Raw genomic sequence first — 19,463 nt, 5'->3', positions numbered from 1 at the left:
GACCAGAATACCCTTTAGCGGAAAGCAGACATGACGACCTTCTGCTTCTCTCGCTCTTCTATATATTAGTAAAATGCGAAATCCTCGTTATCATCAACCAAAAATCAAAAGAAAAATAAGCAGACGCGTAAATATAAATATCGAGGGACAAAACCGTAATCAGACACAACCGACGTTCTCCCTTCGTCCACGATCCTTCATCCTCTTTTAAACCAAACACAGTTCCTTTAATTCGTCACGATCTCAAAGAAACCCTAGGAAACCGAAGGAGATTACTCGCTCATGGAGTTCGCAACGGCGGTGCCGGCGTCTAGTAACGGCGCCGAGGGAATTTCTCCGGCGGAGCGCTCCTCCTCCGTTGATGCGATCAATTCGTCTTCATCCCCGTCTTCTTCCTCGGGTTCAGTTGCGTTGTCTCCGGCGCAGGTGATTGGTAAGGATTCGAATTCTGTGGCTACGAGCAGGTATGATGACGACGACGAAGAAGAGGACGTTTGTCGGATCTGTCGAAACCCTGGCGAGGCCGATAATCCCCTGCGGTATCCTTGTGCTTGCAGTGGTAGCATAAAGTTTGTTCACCAGGATTGCTTACTTCAATGGCTTAATCACAGTAACGCTCGCCAATGCGAGGTTCGTTTTTTTTTTTTTTTTTTTTTTTTTTGCAAAAAATTGTTCTTTTAGGTTAAATTAAGCTCTCTTGTTATTCAATTTGAAGATTGTTAGGTATTTCCTTAAAAAGGTTTAAGCTTTTAGTTAAATATTTAGTGCGGTATAGGGATTGTTTTGCTTATTTGAAAGTAAAAATTTCTTAGCAGTTTTGGAAGGTCTTCTTAGTGCAGCTTTGCAAGCTCAATTTTGATAGGGTAATAACTAGTAATTCATGGTTTGGTAGCTACCCTTTTAAAAAATGGCTTGCTTATAGCTACTATTAGATCTTTCACTTAATCCGCACAATTTCCTTTTCAATATTTAATTTTGTTGGTGTGTTCGGAATCTTCTTTGCGTACTTGTAGATTTATCTCTCTTCTTTTTCAAGGTATCAATAGGATTTTCACATTATTGACGCACTTCTTATAATTTACTTGCTTTTCTTGTCCCCTTTATCGCAAAACAAAGCCACATCTTCTTGCCCTTTATCGGGTTGTAGGATCATTCTACTAGGACATTCTAATACTCATGTATTATACTTTTAGAAGTCATCACTCATCTGGTATAATGCTAAGGTGAAACTGGGGTAGTGGTGGGGAGTACCATAACGAGAATTACATTTGTACGTGAATATGACCAGTTTATATAATGGTTGGTCACGGATAATATTAAGGGTGCAATATTGTTCTTTTATTGAGATACAGTAAGTAATGTTTGTAATATTGTTTGTATGCCAGGCTATTAATATGAGCGCCAGGCTGTCAAACATGTTATTATCAAATATAGTCTCAAAATCGAGTACTAAAATTCTTGCAATTAGTTTCACCTCAAAAAAAAAATCTTGCAATCAGTTTGTACTTATCTCGTAGAATTGAACTAAGTCGTGATGAAACTTTCTAAAGAGTGATAGAGCCTTGATTTAGGAGTTTGAACCTATCTCGTAGAATTGACCTTGATTTAGGAGTTTGAACTTAGCTCATAAAATTGAACTTTTGAGTCATGTGAAAGTTTCTAAAAGGTGATAGCGTTGGTTGATTTAGGGACACACTACAAGAGTGATGAAATTGTATGATTGAGTGTCAAAAAAATCTTTTGATGGTTGTTGAGGAAGATGAAGTCATATCAACTATAAAATACCATAAATGATATGCAAGATGAGCTATCATAAGTGAGAGAACATTGTTAGAAGATACCCTTATCAAAAAAAACATTGTTAGAAGATACATATTAGATTTTTATTAACGTGAGCTTATGTCAAGGATCTGCATTGAGCCTATACTTATTTATCCTAGTTATGGATGAGCCAAAGATAGTTTGCAAGATGTGATCCCATGGTGAATACTATTTGCAAATGACATTGTGTCTATTGATGAAACTAGCGAGGGTGTCAATGAAAAACTTGAAACGCTGAGAAGTACTCTAGAGAATAAGGGTGGAAGTGATAGAATATGTAAACTGCAAGTTTAGCCAACATAAGAAAGATGAAATTGAGGTCAGATTAGATGGAATTGTGGTGCCTATATGTTGGCAATTTAGATATTTAATTTGCTCTAGTATGCTAGATGAGATTTTAGCAATAGAATTACCGTAGATGATTGAAATGTAGGAGTGTTATGGGAATGTCATATGATTGGAGTTTACTTACTGTAAAATGGTTATAAGACCAATAATGTTATATGGGAGTGAATAATGGAATTTTAAGGTCCAAGTGTTGTAAAAATGCGGAAGTTAACATGATGTACAAGCATACAAGATTAAACAAGATCAGGAATGGTCACATGGTCACATCTCTGACAGAATGTGTAAGTAACAAACATACAGTCGTGTCCTATATAGACTTCCATATCCTTCGGTTCGTAGGGTGTGAATCAAGGATGATTTACGGATTTAAAAGGGGACAAGATAGACCAAAATCACAGGAATGAAGTAGTATTAGAAAACCTACAATCTCTTGGGATGTATGTAAGATTTAGCAAGAAAATACAACATAATAGAAGCGTAAAGATCCATATTGGCGATATCAACTAATCGGGTGTAAGGCTTAGTGTTGATGGTATGTTTACATTAGACATTAGATTTAGTGTTGGTAGGAGTTGTTTCAGTCTTGTGGGATTATACTGGGTCGTTGTTGTTGTTGTTGTTGTTGTTGTTGTTGTTGTAGGAGTTGTTTCAGTCTATTAGAAATTTGTATGTTAAATAGAAAATATAAAGAGTTTCTAGTATTAGATAACCCCTACATTATTGGAAATTGAGGTGATTCGAGTCTGTATGGAGTGAGATGGATAATGATGATTCTTTTTTTTGATAAGGTATGGATAATGATGATTCTTATAGCCAACCTAGTTTTGGACTGACGCATAGTGTTGTGTTGTTGTTTGTACTCATCGTTAAAAGTTGTGATTTGAATTTTATAGTCATACTTATTAAATGAATATGAGCAATATATAATTTTCTGACTTCTCGAAGTGCGTATGATCTGAAAATCACTTAGACTTAAAATTGACCATAAATGATTCTACACAAGATTGTGGTTGGATACTGCATCACATAGCTATTGAAAGATTGCTTGTTTTCTCTCCTAGGGTCATCCCTCTATTGGTGGAATCTGACTAATTTCCTTTATTTTAACGTAGGTATGCAAACATGCATTCTCGTTTTCGCCAGTTTATGCTGAGAATGCTCCGGCTAGGCTCCCTTTTCAAGAGTTTGTGGTTGGGATGGCAATGAAAGCCTGCCATGTCCTGCAATTCTTCCTGCGTCTTAGCTTTGTGCTTTCTGTATGGCTCATCATAATACCTTTTATTACATTCTGGATATGGCGGTTGGCTTTTGTTAGAAGTTTTGGAGAAGCTCAGAGACTCTTTTTGGGTCACTTATCCACAACCATTATTCTTACCGACTGTCTCCATGGGTTTCTGCTCTCTGCTAGCATTGTTTTCATCTTTCTTGGGGCAACTTCATTAAGGGATTACTTCAGGCATTTGCGCGAACTTGGGGGACAGGAAGCTGACAGGGAAGACGATGGGGACAGAAATGCTGCCCGTGCTCCAAGAAGACCTGCTGTTCCAGCTAACGGAAATTTTGCTGATGGAAATGGGGAAGATGCTAATGGTGCACAGGGGATTGCTGGAGCTGGCCAGATAATCCGGAGAAATGCAGAAAATGTTGCGGCCCGTTGGGAGATGCAGGCAGCAAGGCTTGAAGCTCATGTCGAACAGATGTTTGATGGTTTGGATGATGCTGATGGGGCAGAGGATGTCCCTTTTGATGAGCTTGTTGGCATGCAGGGTCCTGTGTTCCATCTCGTTGAAAATGCATTTACTGTATGTTCTTGTTCTCACTTGCCACCTTTCACATGCTTGGCCTTTCTTTTCTACTGTGATAACTGAAAAACTGCAGTCATTAAGTATACTCTTACCGGATTGGTGAATATTTGTCTCTATGATAATGATTTAACTCTCTAAGCTCTCGTTCTGCAAAAGACCACATTCTCATGTCTGCAAGCAGAACATGAGTAATTAACTGATATGTGATGATTTTCCTTGTTCTGTGCAGGTTCTTGCGAGTAATATGATATTTCTTGGAGTGGTGATCTTTGTTCCCTTTTCATTAGGACGAATTATACTCTATTATTTGTCTTGGCTTTTGTCCTCTGCGAGCAATCCAGTATTGTCCACTGTTATGCCACTAGCTGAAACAGCACTTTCCTTGGCCAATATTACTCTGGATAGTGCGTGGACTGCTGTTGCAAACTTAACTCCTGCTAACGAAAAGAGCAGTTTGCTTGGTCAAGCCACAGAAATGATAACAGCAAATGCCACTGGATTGAGTGAGGCGGCAAACAACCTCAGTACAACAGTGTCTGCTGATCTTTTGAAAGGGTCAGCTGTTGGAACATCCCGGCTTTCTGATGTTACAACTCTTGCCGTTGGCTACATGTTTATATTTTCTCTGGTCTTCTTTTACCTCGGGATAGTTGCTTTAATCCGATACACCAGGGGAGAGCCTTTGACGTTGGGGAGATTCTATGGTATTGCTTCCATTGCAGAAACCATTCCCTCTCTCTTTAGACAATTTGTAGCAGCTATGAGGCATCTGATGACTATGATTAAGGTTGCTTTCCTCCTTGTCATTGAACTTGGGGTTTTCCCTTTGATGTGCGGATGGTGGCTGGATGTTTGCACCATTAGAATGTTTGGGAAGTCGATCACACAAAGAGTGGAATTCTTTTCAGTATCTCCATTGGCAAGCTCATTAGTTCATTGGGTTGTAGGGATTGTTTACATGCTACAAATAAGTATCTTTGTTAGCCTTCTTCGAGGGGTAAATTTCCAATTAGACTTACTGTGTCTCCAGCCCATCTCTATCTCTAATTATTTCCTTTTATTAATTATCCTCACTCTTTTTATAGGTCCTGCGTAATGGAGTGCTTTACTTTCTTCGAGATCCGGCAGACCCCAATTACAACCCATTCCGGGATTTGATCGATGATCCTGTACATAAGCATGCTCGTCGAGTTCTTTTGTCAGTTGCAGTCTATGGAAGCTTAATAGTGATGCTCGTGTATCTGCCTGTCAAACTTGCCATGCAAATGGCTCCATCCATTTTCCCACTAGATATCTCGTAAGATTGTTTCCTGTCTATCCCAATTGATTTTGGTTTCAATATTTATGTGATATGTGAATTCGAGCTTTGAGCTTTCATCCCTTTTGTGAACTTACAAAACTGTTATTCTCTTCGCAGTGTATCTGATCCATTTACTGAAATACCTGCCGACATGCTTCTCTTCCAAATCTGTATTCCCTTTGCAATTGAGCATTTTAAGCTGCGTACAACAATCAAGTCTCTGCTCCGCTATTGGTTTACTGCAGTGGGCTGGGCTCTTGGTCTTACTGATTTCTTACTTCCCCGACCTGAGGATAATGGTGGACAAGAGAATGGGAATGGCGACCAAGGAAGGGTGGAGTGGTTTCAAGCCGTGCATGGTGTACCAGATCGAGCCTTGGCAGGGTTTGCTCCTGATAACAGAGCTAGGCATGCAGCAGCTAATACCAACTTTGTGGAAGACTATGACACTGACGAACAAGCGGATACCGAGTAAGTTAAACTATGCTCCACAATAACTAATCCTGTTTTTATTGGACAATGAACATATTAAACATTTCTTATGTTGGCAAATTGAGTCACTTCACTAGTATGTTTAAAGCCATTTAGTGCAGGCTTGCTTCAAGAGATAATGAACATCAGGCTCTTTTTTATTTTTCTATGAGTGTCCTCTTTCTTCTGTCTCATTTAATGTCTGATTGGACAAATATTCCTAGTATTGTAGTAGAAAATGTTGAAAGGATGGTTGTTAGGTTGATTGGTAAAACATCACTTTAAAGTTTAATATGTGCATAGTGAACTGAACTTCGAATTCTTAAAAACTCTGAAAGTTGTATAGAATAAATAGTATTATCAGGTAACAGTGTCAAACATTTTGGCTTCACAAATCAGAAAAGATGTCATATAGATTGGAAGTGAAGCGGAGTATTAACTAGCCTCTTTCCAAATGTGATGCAAATCAAATAAAAAACACTCCGAGGTGAGCTTCATTAACGGCAATCTTCAGAGTACATTTGGCAATTGTATATAGACTAGTGTTTGTTGTGGACTGTGGTATACTGGTATTTAGCTAGCTAGTCACTTTTGTGTAGACTGTGCAATCAGTTCCACAAAGGGATTATTGTGGTATCTAGACTCATTATTTAAGCATAAATCATGGTGGTGTGATTAAGTCTCCTGTTTGTTCACTGTTTCTTATGTTTGGGTTTTTTCCTACATGATTGTCATATTCATTCTATTTGGGAAGGTCACACACATTTTTTATCCCTGGAGTAGGTAAATAGTTTTCCTTTTTGGGTCATGATATTTGTCAGGGCTAGGGTGGTTTTTCTAAACAAAAATGTTTGATCTTTAGGGCCTTCCTTTTGTTCTTCATTTTTTCATCTGGACTCCCATATGTGATCAACTTCCTTTTGCTTGTTAGTTTTGTTTTGTTGGTCGAAATTGTGTTACACTGCTTATTACGTTCAATCATAGCTCGTGTTGCTAGTTTCTGTAGCATCAAGTGATTTAAGTCATAAATAGTGATACTCTGTCTAAATTCCTCAAAAAAACTTTTAGCAAGAGTCTTATGATGTTTGGAACATTCTTTAGCAGGTACGCCTTTGTGCTCCGTATCGTGCTGTTGTTGGTAGTGGCTTGGATGACTCTCCTCCTCTTTAATTCTGCCCTCATAATTGTACCGATTTCACTTGGACGTGCGCTCTTCAATTCCCTCCCGCTGCTTCCAATAACACATGGAATCAAGTGCAATGGTATTGCTTTCAATCAAGTCCAAGTTGGTTTCTGCTCTTCACCTGGACAATGAAAATGCTGACCCTTTTGTTGTTTTGACTTTTCAGATTTGTATGCATTTGTAATTGGAAGTTATGCCATCTGGACAGCGATTGCTGGAGTGAGGTACTCAATTGATCAAATTAGGACTAGGAGGGTTACAGTTTTGATGAACCAAATTTGGAAATGGTGCGTCATTGTTCTGAAGAGTTCTGCACTGTTGTCAATATGGGTATGACACCTTTCATTTTGGTTCAATACTTGCATCCTGAATTCTTTTTTCATAATGTTAATTGTTTTGCTGGTTCTTTTCCAGATTCTTATCATCCCTGTGTTAATTGGGCTGCTTTTTGAACTTCTGGTCATTGTGCCAATGCGAGTTCCCATTGACGAAAGCCCAGTCTTCCTTCTTTATCAGGATTGGGCTTTAGGACTAATCTTTCTAAAGATCTGGACCAGGCTGGTAAGTGTCATATAGTTTATCTACTCTAGTTGCATTATGAGCTTTTGGTTTTACATGTTTATCTACACTAGTTGATAGGCAGGGCTTGAATCTTTGTTCTTAATTCCTAACTGAATCTGAATCTTTGGTGTTACACGCATTTGTCCTGGAGCATGTCCTTTACCTTTTTTGTGGTATCTTGTAACCACTTCAGAAGTTTTTTTTTTTTGGGGGAGGGGTGGGGGGGTTGGGGGTGGGGGATCTATTAGTTTATGGTTTGATTTGCTCTTGTTCCCCCTATAATTTCTGCATATTGTTCATTTGGGAGCAATATTTTCACTATAGAGCAGGATTTTTGAGTTTTCACTTTGTTTAATCCAATCCTGTATTTTACAAATCCATATGATTGAGTCCTTTTTTGAAAATTCAAGAGAAGTTCATGGCGAGATGAGACGTTTGTCATCACGATAGGTATCAAGTGGAAGTGCAGCTCAATACCCTTGTTCCAGTTATTCTTCTGATTGGATCATTAGCTAAAGCAAACTTTACCCATTAGTTTATGGTTTGATTTGTTCCTCTTCCCCCCCTATAATTTCAGCATATTGCTCATTTGGGAGCAAAATTTTCACTGTAGAGAGCAGGATTTCAGTTTTCACTTTGTTTAATCAACTCCTGTATTTTACATATTCATACTGTTGAGTCCTATTTTAAGAATTTAAGAGGTCACGCGAGACAAGCCGTTTATCAGTACGATAGGTGCCAAGTGTAAGTGCAGTTCGATTCCATTGTTCCAATTATTCCTTTGATTGGATCATTTTGCTAAAGCAAACTTTTGTACCATATTAGGGCATCCATTAGTAAACTGGTTTGGTTCGATTTGTCAGATTCTGATATTGACCAGCTAGGCTTATGTACATGTATCGATCAACTGAATTTTGCTCTGGTGGGATCAATTCAATAAAGAAAAAAAAGCAATTCGTAAATACAACAAATAGTCCTCTTGAACCTGTTATTCCATACTGAACTTTAAACTGTGAACTGGTTGAGCTTGTTCAGGAAAATCTAGATCTTGACGCTGCAGCCATTTGAAAAAAATCATATCCCTGGTTGAATTGAAGCAATAACCAGAATATTTAGTATTTCTAGTAGCCATTTTTAACATTCCATGCAAAGACGGTTCACTAATGAGGATAAGTCGTTTGGCGACTAGTATCCCCTTCTTTGTGTAACTGCACATGATAGTTACCTTCACATTAGCATTTTATATACCTTACTAATTGTTTGACTTGATTTCCGCAAAGCAGGTTATGCTAGATCATATGATGCCACTGGTGGATGAGAGCTGGCGCCTGAAATTTGAGAGGGTGAGGGAAAACGGTTTCTCTAGGTTGCAAGGCTTTTGGGTGCTTCGGGAGATTGTCCTTCCTATTATCATGAAGCTGCTTACGGCATTGTGTGTTCCATATGTTTTAGCCAAGGGTGTATTCCCAATATTTGGTTACCCCTTGCTTGTCAACTCTGCCGTTTACCGATTTGCTTGGCTTGGCTGCCTTGGCTTCAGTCTGTTATGTTTCTGTGCTAAGCGTTTCCACGTATGGTTCACCAATCTCCACAATTCTATACGTGATGACCGTTATTTGATTGGCCGTAGACTTCATAATTTTGGGGAAGAGGTAGAGCGGAGGCAAAATGAAGTAGAGTTGTCCAGAGAGGGAGAGATCCCTATAGTGAATGGGGATGTCCAAGAGGTTGCTGATGTAGGACTAAGACACAGGCATGGCGTTACGCAAGATGCTTAAAGTGTGTATCACCAATCTTGATCCTTCAGCTGCTGAATAAAGTTGTGGAAGTGGGGTCAGAGGAGGCTGAGCAAAATTGCGGATGGATTATAATTCTGCCTTTCGACAATAGAGAAACCAACTTGGAATAGTTTTGAGCAGTTTCTCTATGGTAATATTTACTACTTGTGAATATGTGTACTCTTACTCGGAATTGATATAATTAGTGATCAATTTTTCAAAAAGTTCTAGTTTGTTTAGTCCTTTTGTTTCTCTTTTCCATTGTACGCAAAAGAAGGAAAGGCAAAGAATATTAGTCCTTTCTAATTTATCATTTGTAAAATGTAAATGTAAGAGGAAACAGGTGAATAGGTGATCTGTCTTCCGGTACTGTCCAGAGTTAATCGTTCTTACTTAGAGAAGGCAGTTGTCATTCAACAGGAAGCGATTCTCTAGAACAATACGATGGAACTCTGAGAATTTGACAGTGAAGCAAAGAAGCATTATCATATGAGCAGGTATTTGCAAACAACAGAATCCTGCCATATTTGAGAAGGGTGAATATAAGGGAGATGGTAATGACATTATTTTCCTGTTGTTTTATGGTAGGGAAGGGAAGGCAAGGAGGTGCTGGAGACTGGAGTATTTCTGAAACGTAAAATAGGATTTTTTTTATTTGGGCGGCTTGAGATGAGATGACAAGGCTATTTTTTGTGGGATTGAAATGGGAAAAACTCGTTTTGAAACAACAGCGCCCTTTTTCTTTTACATCCCCTCAATCTTTCATAGGGAGTAGGTTTAGCATGTACACCGCTCGAGATTTAATCAGAACTTATGAAGAATGGTAATAGAAATATGGTGAAATGATAATATAAATTCAAAGATCTTTATCAGTAACTATTTAAAGGTGTCAATAAGAACTGTCTTACCAGAATGTCGTCCTTCCTTTTCTCTCCATTTATCAATTCATAACAAACGAAAAGTCGGCGTCACATTTTGTCTAAAGAAATAATAATATCTATGTTTCTTCATACGGTTTATTAGACTTCTTCGTTTCTTCAGCTTCATTACTATTCCTATCGTCTTCTGTATTGGCTGTGCAGGCAACGCAAGCAAATATAGGAACAAACTAGGAATTGCAACGTTACACAAATTTGATTTGGAAGGGCTATGATATCTTCCTCTTTTTATTTTTCCATACCTCAATATAACATACAAAAGAATGTTAGGGTTAAATTTTCAGCTTGCATCTGCAATTAAACTGAAAAGCCACCAGAAAATTCAGGTGATGGAAAACATGCTCTCAAGTTTACCAACACTCCCCCCCACTAAGCATTGGGGTAGAGGCCAGCTCAGTTGACCAGCACCTTTCCCTCCACATTGTAGGTGGAGGATCAAATGTCATCAATAGCTTAGCATCCCCATGTAATAAATAAAATAAAAAGAAAACTCCCTCTAAGCATCTGATGAAGATGCCTGCTTAGAAGCGAGAAAACCTCGCACAAGCATATGTACCAAAAAAGCAAACCAAAGAAATAATCCAAAGTTGTCAAAAGCCATAAATAAAAGTACCAGCGCAAAGGTTCTGGTAAACCAGTTGTCTGAGAAACTCCAAACTGAAACGAAATGCAACCCCAACAACATGCTAGTCAAGCAATGAAGTCTAAGAGATTGTCTAGGTGAAGAAAATCCAAAAGTGAAATCACCCTAGAAATGAATAGTACTTGACGGTGAAGAGCATTAGATATTTTTGAACTTAAGAAACCAGACCATCATTCAGTGACAACGAAGCCAACTGATCAGTCGGATTGCTCGACTGCTGCTGAGAAACATTCCTCAGAACTTCCATAGCCTCTGCAACCTTGGCTTTCAGGGCTTCAGGCGACTCAAGCAAGTGCAATACCTCAGTCTGGTCCATCTCCAAGAGCATGCCAGTCACCTTGGCAGCCGTTTCTGGCTCCAGCTGTTCGACCAAGGGGTACAAGTTTTCACCTAGCATCTGCAGACAAACCATATAAATTGTTCAAAGGGGAAACTAAAGCATAATCCACACAGTCAGCATTGCAACCTCTGTTGTTATGTTGGTACTTAGTCGTGCCAAGAAAAGTTGCATACAATTGGCGGCACCTTTTGCTTTATAGGACTTTATTTTTTTAAACAAAAAAAAGGTACGAGAGCAGGACATCTCAAAAAATTCAATGACAATTCAGTCATCCAAACATGAAGTGCTGTAAATACATGTCCTCAATAAGCAATCAGATAATACTCCCTCCACCACATTTTGTCTATTGGGTCAGCTTTAAATCAAAGTTCGAGAGAATGGTAGAATTAATTAGCCGTGCTTTTGGGTAAATATATGTCAAAATAAAGGCTGGAGCTTTGAAAATAATTAAATATTTCTCATCAAATTTGGAATGATCTGGTATTAAGTATGCATTTGACAGTTTACTGATATTGTTGAACTTTGCCAATTCCTAATTCATACTCTTCAGGTGAACAAAGGAGGATAAAGGGAGAACGTTTAAGAAAAAATTAAAGACCAGCATAATACCTTCTGACCCATAGTTTATAGGAACCAAACCTACCTTCAAGTAGAACTAAAACTGTATGGACATGCTAACTTACATTTATCAAGCTCTTTACACTATTTCAGTTTAATAGGAAAGATTAATTCAGATATCACAAAAGCTAGGGGCTGAAAGGTGAACTTTAAGGTCTTCAGTATTCCAACTATAGAACCTCTGTTTTCCTACCCCTTTCAAAATTTATTCTGATCAAGAACTTCTTTTCAGATTTCATCTTTTTGAGGGAAGATCAAGCTAATATTTCAGGTGATGAAACAGAAACCAGAAGAGGAAAGCTGAAGTGACAATTACTTTCATGTTCTTGGGGATCGGTTTTAGCTTCTATAAAGAAAGAACCATACCGTCCTTTGCTCTGTTGGAGAAGCATTAGCCAGAGCAGTAGCCAAAGCCCCTACTGGAATAGGTTGAACAATTCCTGCATCACGCACAGGCATGCCACCCATATCATATGGGATAGAGAACATGCCACCACCTACACCAGGAAAAGCTACATCGGGGAGGCCACGTCCTGGAGGATACCGATATCCACGCCCCCTAGGAAACATCTGCCATGAAAGCAAACTTTGAGCACTTCTATAAACACATCGCACAGAGAGACAGCAAAACTTGCCACAAACCTGTTGCTGCATCAATGGAACTGGCTGCTGTCCCTGCTGCAGTGGAACAGCACCTCCGCGTCGGCCTCCGGGACGTTGACCTTGCTGCCCTTGCTGAACCATGGGCATAAAGAAATTAGGCATGGGTCCCCCACCAGGCCTCATTCCAGGTACAAGTTGCTGCTGATATCCAAAACCAGCCTGACAAGTAAAGAAAAGTAGATGGGCACCATTAAATTCTATCAGCGATGCCTCAATCCAAAATTAGTTCGATAAAGAGTTCCAGTCAGCCAATATGGATCCACTATAATTCAAAGAAGGCAATATATAAATGCAATTTGACTGCAGAAAAATTAAGTGACACACTAGAACTGTAGGAGTTTCTTTTACTCTATATCTTCTTTTGAAATGTTCTTTCACTCTTTATATTTCCCTCCCTCCTCTACTCTTGTCAGATTACCTTCCAAAATATTGTTATAATTACTACAGGACCAGGCATCAGCAACTCATCAATAATTCTCTGCCTAATAAGCCTCCTACTCACATTACAACTGTAAAGCCATCTGACTTGAAAGGCTAAATAAACATCCGGGGAAGAAGATCCCAGACAATATCCAAACAATGTCGGGAAGAATAGATTGCAAGGTCACTGATCTCTGTATCTAACAACTATGACTATTTCATTGGAGGCACAGACAACATCAGCAGAGTAAAGGATCAAGTATCGGCATAACCCACATATCAAAAAATATGTTTTGCCTGTGTTTCGGAAAAATTTCCAACCACATCCATCGCACAAGATACCAACTCCACAAAAAAGACAATCCAGGACATATACCTTTTGAGACTACTAGTCAGTTGGCAAAATATTGAAAACCACTTGTCAAAGTAAGAAACTAAGCGGTTGTTCGGTAGGAAGTATAAAAATAGTGTTGGATAGGGTGTATTAGCAATGCTGGTACTAGTAATGCTGAGATTATTGCTTATCCACTGTTTGGTTGGGTATATTAAAGCATTGCATAATTTCTTAAAAAAGTAGTTGTTTACAAAAATACCCTCCACATTCTTTAACTTTGTATACTTTAAGGGATTTGAGGGGAAATTATGTCTTTAACCATGCTTATGCAAGTATTAAAAACCTTTGCATTGCTAATACCATGGTTTGTTGTGTATTAGTTATACATAGGATAATACCAAGTAGGATGTATAATTAATACAAATATTAGTTATTAGTTATACATAGGTTGAAAAAATGAACAATGTTAATGCTTGCATTGTTTAGTAATACAAATATTAGTTATACATAGGTTGAAAAAATGCACAATGTTAAAGCTTGCATTGTTTTTTCTAATACCTCCTACCAAACAACCCCTAATAACAGAAAATGAGAATCCCTAAGTTTCAAACAGTACTAAGTCAAGAGAGCATTAAAACGGAATATACACGACGATTTATTACTTGTGGGGGAAGCATAGCTGGTTGTGGCTGGCCATAGAATATTTGTTGACCAAGACCATGACCGCCAGGAGGGTACATCGGCATTCGAGGAGCAACTGAAGATGCCATTGCAATTGGACGCATCTGAGAAAACTGAGCCTGCAATTTAAAACAAATGAAACATAAAACTATGTATTAGTATCATCATGTAAAGGATTTAGTAACTAGGAGATAAGTTAGTAAATGCCTCCTAATCAATATATCTAGCAAGTGTGGAGCGGAGCATATATCCAAAAGATCCCTCAATGTCCTGGCACCCAGCTATCTCAATTCAACTCCCCAACCCTCTCCTCCGCCAACTGCTCTTTCATCCAACCTTCATCACACATTTTTTCTAGAAAAATCAGCAGTTGTAACAACCAACTAAAGGCTTTCTCTTTTTTATTTGGTATTGTTAGGTCAGTTTCGAAAGACTCAAAAGAAACTCAATGAATTATAAACAAATAGGAGTACAAATCTTTAAGATGGTAAAAGATTTGGTTACTAATTAAATCAGAAGTGCCAAAGCCAATAAGTCAAAATTGGATAACAAAGAAATTCAAAAAGGAGATCGCATTAAATAGAGACAAAAAGCACAATTTTTCAATTGTTTAAGCCCAAAAAAAAAGATAAATAAAAATACCTGTAACCTTGCTCTTCTCTCTTCCTTGCGTTGCGCAAGGGCAACATACAGAGGTTTGCTAACAACCATCTTTCCATTCATCTCCGAGAGCTGTGAAGGAGAACAGTTAAAAGTTCAAACTCTATCCTGTCCATGTTCAGTTGACTTTTACTAACTGTATTAGAATGGTTAAGGAACACACCGCTCTTGAAGCCTCTTCAGGGGTTGAGAATGCAACAAATCCTGATCCTTTGCTTACCCCACTAGGATCTCTCATAACCTGTATAGCAGCAAACATCAAAAAACAACCACACTTCCAATCACATTGCATATATCAGAATTGGAGGCTTATATAAATTTTTGAAAGACAAAGAATGCAGCTTACCTTGCATGAAGTGATTGTGCCATACGGAGAGAACAATTCCTTAAGCTTGTCATCACTAATGCTGTCATCTAAATTTTTTATGTATAGATTTAAACCTTGTGATTTGTCAACCGCCTCCTTGGCACTTTGCTCAAACCGATGTTTTAATTCCATTTCCCTCTCTGATTTCTTCTGAGCTCTTCCTACAAACCAATCTTTGTTATCCAATTTGTAACCATTCAGAGCTTCAACAGCTCTAGCAGCATCTTCAGCATTCTCAAAGTTGACAAATCCAAAGCACCTGGATTTTCCATCTTCATCCTTCATAACTGCAACGCTAGTAATAGTACCAAATTCACCAAAGATTTTCCTGAGCTCTTCCTCTAACGTTGATTCAGATAAATTCTTCACAAAGACATTGGTAAATCTTGTCTTATCCACAGCCATATCTCTTTCTTGCTTACGAACGAAGGGTCCTACATATACTTGCTTATCATTCAGCAGCATACCATTCAGTTTCTCAATAGCTTTTTGGGCAGCTTCATCGCTGTCATACTGCACAAACCCATAGCCCTTGGACTGACCAGATGAATCCACAGCTACCTTACAAGAGAGAATGTTTCCAAATGCAGAAAATGTATCATGTAATGCTTTGTGGTCAATTGCCTTGTCCAAATTCTGCAAAACATAAGGCAAAAAAAAGTAGGTTGAGACTTGAGAATATGCAAGCAAGCTTTTGAAGCTATATAAATAAGTTGACCAATCCATGAAACAAGAAAAAACTCTCTATAAATTCAACAAAGTGACCTTAATAAATATGTTCCCATTGCCACTTCTTCGTATAGTTGGGTCTCGATTTGAGTACATTATCCTGATTGGCTTTCCATGGAGAGGAGTAAAGTTCAGCACTTCCAACGCCCTTGCAGCTGTTACAAATAAGATAATTGAACTGTTGATGAGGCCCCAAAGAAAAAATATAATAAAATAGTCGAAGAAACAAAGTAAAAAAATAAAAGAAAAAGAGACGGATAACTTGCTAAGAGCATGTTGTCGTTCTTTATTGTTATTGGTAATGGTCGTCTTCTTTTTGTCGCTATTTGTGATGCTGATTAACATTGTGTAGCGCTTTGGACATGAAAAAATTGATGACTAGTATATGTACAGGCAAAATACTATAAGAAAACGATTTAGTAGTTAAAGTTGCACTACATTCCACTTGGAAAATTATGGTTGACATGATAGCATAATAAGCGCACAAACTAGCCCCCACACCACGGATATCAACAGATGCAATTCAGAACCATGCAGTCGGGGACTCAGGCACGCATCAATGCATGCAAAAGTAGGTGTCCAGTCAAACTGAAAATTAATCTCATTGCGCTCGAATAAGAAAAGAGCTCAAAGTCTACAGGAAATTGAATATCCAAGATTTGCAATTTCATCTTATAGATAGGGCAGCCCGGTGCACCAAGCATTCTGCGTTCAACCAGGGTCCGAGGAAGGGCAGGATCTCACGGGGTGTGATATAGACAGCCTACCCTAATGCAAGCATTAGTGGTTGCTCCCATGGCTCGAAGCCGTGACTTATAGTTCAAATGGAGACAACCTCATCTTATAGTTGAAAATACCAAATATCCAGCCTGTTGTAACTTTTGCTTTTGTCTGACTAAGTTGCTTTGTCGCCTGACATATTATAAGCTGCTAAGCCAAAGCAGGAGCCACCATGGGCAGAACAATTCCAGTTGCAGTACAATAGGATAATCAGCAGCTTATTTTTCCAAATAGTTTTCTAAAAAGCAATGCGCACATAAAAGAATACATTTTCTTCTTTTTTATGACGGTGGTGTCCAGGCTAGCATATGACATTTTCTTATCAAAGTGGCTGGAAGTTGATACATCTAGAAAGTTACTTTTAAACACGAAAAAAAAGGGACCAACACACCCCCTCACCTACCTCCCACCCCCACCCCACCCACCCACCCAAATAAAGACCATCTTTCTCCCTCACAATATAACAGATTGCAAAGCAATTCGGAACTTAGATCATCTGGACCACAAAACACTTAACAATAAAAATCGCATGAGCAATAGACACCTCAACAAAAAACTTTAAAGAAATTCACGAAAACACATTGCTTTACACTTTCCACTCACAACTCACAACATTTCCTGAAGTTATGCATGCCATCAAACAATTCGTAATAGCGATTTCTAGTTCAAACAATTTCAAATACAAGGAACCCCAAAAACCAGCAAAAATAACAATTATGCATCAATGCCAAGCTAATTGGAGTCAGCTATATGAATCTTAATCGTTCATGTGGCTAAACAAAGCTATGGAACACACAACAAAGCTAAGTCAAACATACGAACCATCTTGAGGGTTCCCATAATTGACGTAACCATAACCGAGCGACCGTTGGCTAGTCAAGTCCCTGCAAACCCGAACCGAAACAACTTGCCCCAGCTGATTGAACAGATCATAAAGCTGCGAATCGGTCACATTGACATCAAGGTCACCCACGTACAGTGACGTAACAAACTGGTTGTTCACACCACCAGCATTATTCACACCACCCTGTGGCTGCTGCTGCTGCACCTGAACCTGTGCCATCTCAATTCAACACAAAAAAACGAAAAACGAAAATAATAAAGATAATTTTCTTTTTCAAACTTTTTTCCGATTTTTTTGTTTTTTTTTCTAACTTCCCTCTCCTCTTTTTATTCGCAGATACAAAATCTCATATAAATAAAAGGCCGATATCAATCAAACTCGATGAGATTGAGAATTTTGAGATAGAAGATACTGAAACCCTAGAAAATTTTGATTTTTTTCCAATAGATTTTCTTTTTAGCTTTTTTTCTTTTTTTTTTCTGGATAGATGATAAAGAGAGGAGAGGGAAGGTGGATAAGTCGGAGATCCGACGGAAAACGAAGGGATCGCCGCCGGCAAGGCCGGAATAGGAAGAAAGAGGGAGGAGAAAAAGATATAGGGGCAGCTTTAAACTGCAAAATTGCAGAAGAAGAATAAATTGGGAAGGTTTTTTTTGCCTTAATAGAAGTAAAAATTTGGGTTTTGGGATTTTGTGTGTGTAAGCAAAGCCAAAGCCCTAAGATGATTTACGGAGCAAAATATACGCCGTTCGATTAGGGAGGGAGAGGGTCCCACTTGACGTGGTCTGATGTAATCCCTACTGTTAGCTGGCAGTTGCGATAAGAGGCCTTCTTATTGGTTGGATGAGCGACTCATTCAACTTTCTGTCTCGTTTTTTTCTTTTTAGAAAGCTTCAAATAAAATTAAATCTATAATACCTTGGTCACTATATTAATTCATTGAAATTCCTTTTTATATTTAAGAACTAGTCAATTCCTCTGTATTATGTGCACTTGTATCAATGAATTTACAAAATAAATTTTCGTAAATACATTTGATACATAAGATATAGGGAGATAAAAGGTCGCTAAATTTAGATATTTAAATAATTTTTCAGAACAAATACATAACTATAATATATATTTTATCATGCTCTTGTGAATCCCAACATAGTTTATACTTTATACAGAACCCTTCTATTGAAAGAAGATAAATTCAGCTAGTATTTGTACATATATTTGGTGGAAAGTTGAAAAAAAATTGAAGTAATGTTGAAGAATAATTTTTGGAAGTTGAAGTTCTGTTTAGACATGTATTTTATTTGAAGTTTCGTAAGTGAAAGAAAAAAATTCACTTAAAAATTATCTTAAACCAATTTTCGAGAACTGAGGAAAAAAACTAATTATATTCCATAATATTTTCAATGTTTTGTTATAAAATAAACAACCAAAATTTATGACCAAATGGGTCTTTGGTATGTATTTATATCTATGGATGGATGGAGAGATCATCGTCGTCTCGTGAATTCCACTCGAATTTACATCAAATTGCTCTATTAATCATGAAAAACTCTTTCAGAAAATAAAATATTATTTTTGTTAAGAAGTCAATAAATCTCAAAACATCATAGTCAACTTTTATTTCTAATCCTCGAGCGCGATAAAGCATATTATATGTTCTTAATCTATTATGTTTGTGAATAGTAGTAAATAAAGTGCATAGAGTCAATAATTAATGATAAAATATAATTTCATTAAGCATGATAAAGTTTTTTTTTTTATGTATATCGATTATACACTATTGGGGGCAACCTTAGGGGTTGTTCAGTTGGGAAATATGTTATTCTGGAATTATAATAACAGATATAATAACAGAGTTATAATATAAGAGAGTTAAATAGTTATAGAATTATTCGGTGGATATATTTTTAGTGGGAGATTTTTGCTTCATAAACTAAATATGAGATATACAGGTCGAGTATAAAATAAAATGTGTTTGATATTACTAGATGAATTGGGATAAACTTTTATTTTAATTTTAACCTTAGATTTTTTTAAAGAACGTCGGGGAAAAGCCTTAAAAGGGTCTTTTTGTCATTGTAGTGCTTTATTCTGAGATTATTATCTCACCTGATAGAATAATATCACAATTATGATATAAATTAATCTTCGGATTGCTAATCTCAAACTCAAAAAATAA

General features: G+C 37.7%; 2 protein-coding genes across 3 annotated transcripts; one reads left to right on the top strand and one right to left on the bottom strand.

The window, feature by feature from the left end:
- The first annotated feature begins 151 nt into the window (after positions 1-151).
- LOC104219257 (probable E3 ubiquitin ligase SUD1) lies at positions 152-9,636 on the top strand. Of its 2 annotated transcripts, none has more exons than XM_009769906.2 (9): positions 152-630; positions 3,282-3,971; positions 4,204-4,971; positions 5,060-5,271; positions 5,392-5,745; positions 6,850-7,007; positions 7,095-7,258; positions 7,343-7,489; positions 8,773-9,636. In XM_009769906.2, the coding sequence occupies exons 1-9, from the start codon at positions 283-285 to the stop codon at positions 9,265-9,267; spliced, it is 3,336 nt and encodes a 1,111-aa protein (XP_009768208.1). In that variant the 5' UTR covers positions 152-282; the 3' UTR covers positions 9,268-9,636. The 2 variants fall into 2 exon arrangements, with proteins under 2 accessions (XP_009768208.1, XP_009768207.1); XM_009769905.2 differs by having other exon boundaries at positions 154-630; positions 6,847-7,007.
- Positions 9,637-10,782: 1,146 nt separating this feature from the next.
- Positions 10,783-17,996, bottom strand: LOC104219259 (polyadenylate-binding protein 8-like). Its single transcript, XM_009769908.2, has 9 exons — positions 17,263-17,996; positions 15,697-15,815; positions 14,911-15,567; positions 14,728-14,805; positions 14,547-14,636; positions 13,886-14,023; positions 12,449-12,628; positions 12,173-12,376; positions 10,783-11,245 (listed from the first exon to the last, which is right to left on the bottom strand). Exons 1-9 carry the CDS (start codon positions 17,501-17,503, stop codon positions 11,003-11,005), a joined length of 1,950 nt encoding a protein of 649 aa, XP_009768210.1. The 5' UTR covers positions 17,504-17,996; the 3' UTR covers positions 10,783-11,002.
- Between the last annotated feature and the right edge of the window lie 1,467 nt (positions 17,997-19,463).

The sequence above is a fragment of the Nicotiana sylvestris genome, chromosome 1 (genome assembly GCF_000393655.2).
Source record: "Nicotiana sylvestris chromosome 1, ASM39365v2, whole genome shotgun sequence".
In the NCBI taxonomy this organism is placed as follows: Eukaryota; Viridiplantae; Streptophyta; class Magnoliopsida; order Solanales; family Solanaceae; genus Nicotiana; species Nicotiana sylvestris.
Note: the sequence above shows the minus strand (reverse complement) of the source record. Positions and strands in the feature narration are given on the sequence as shown.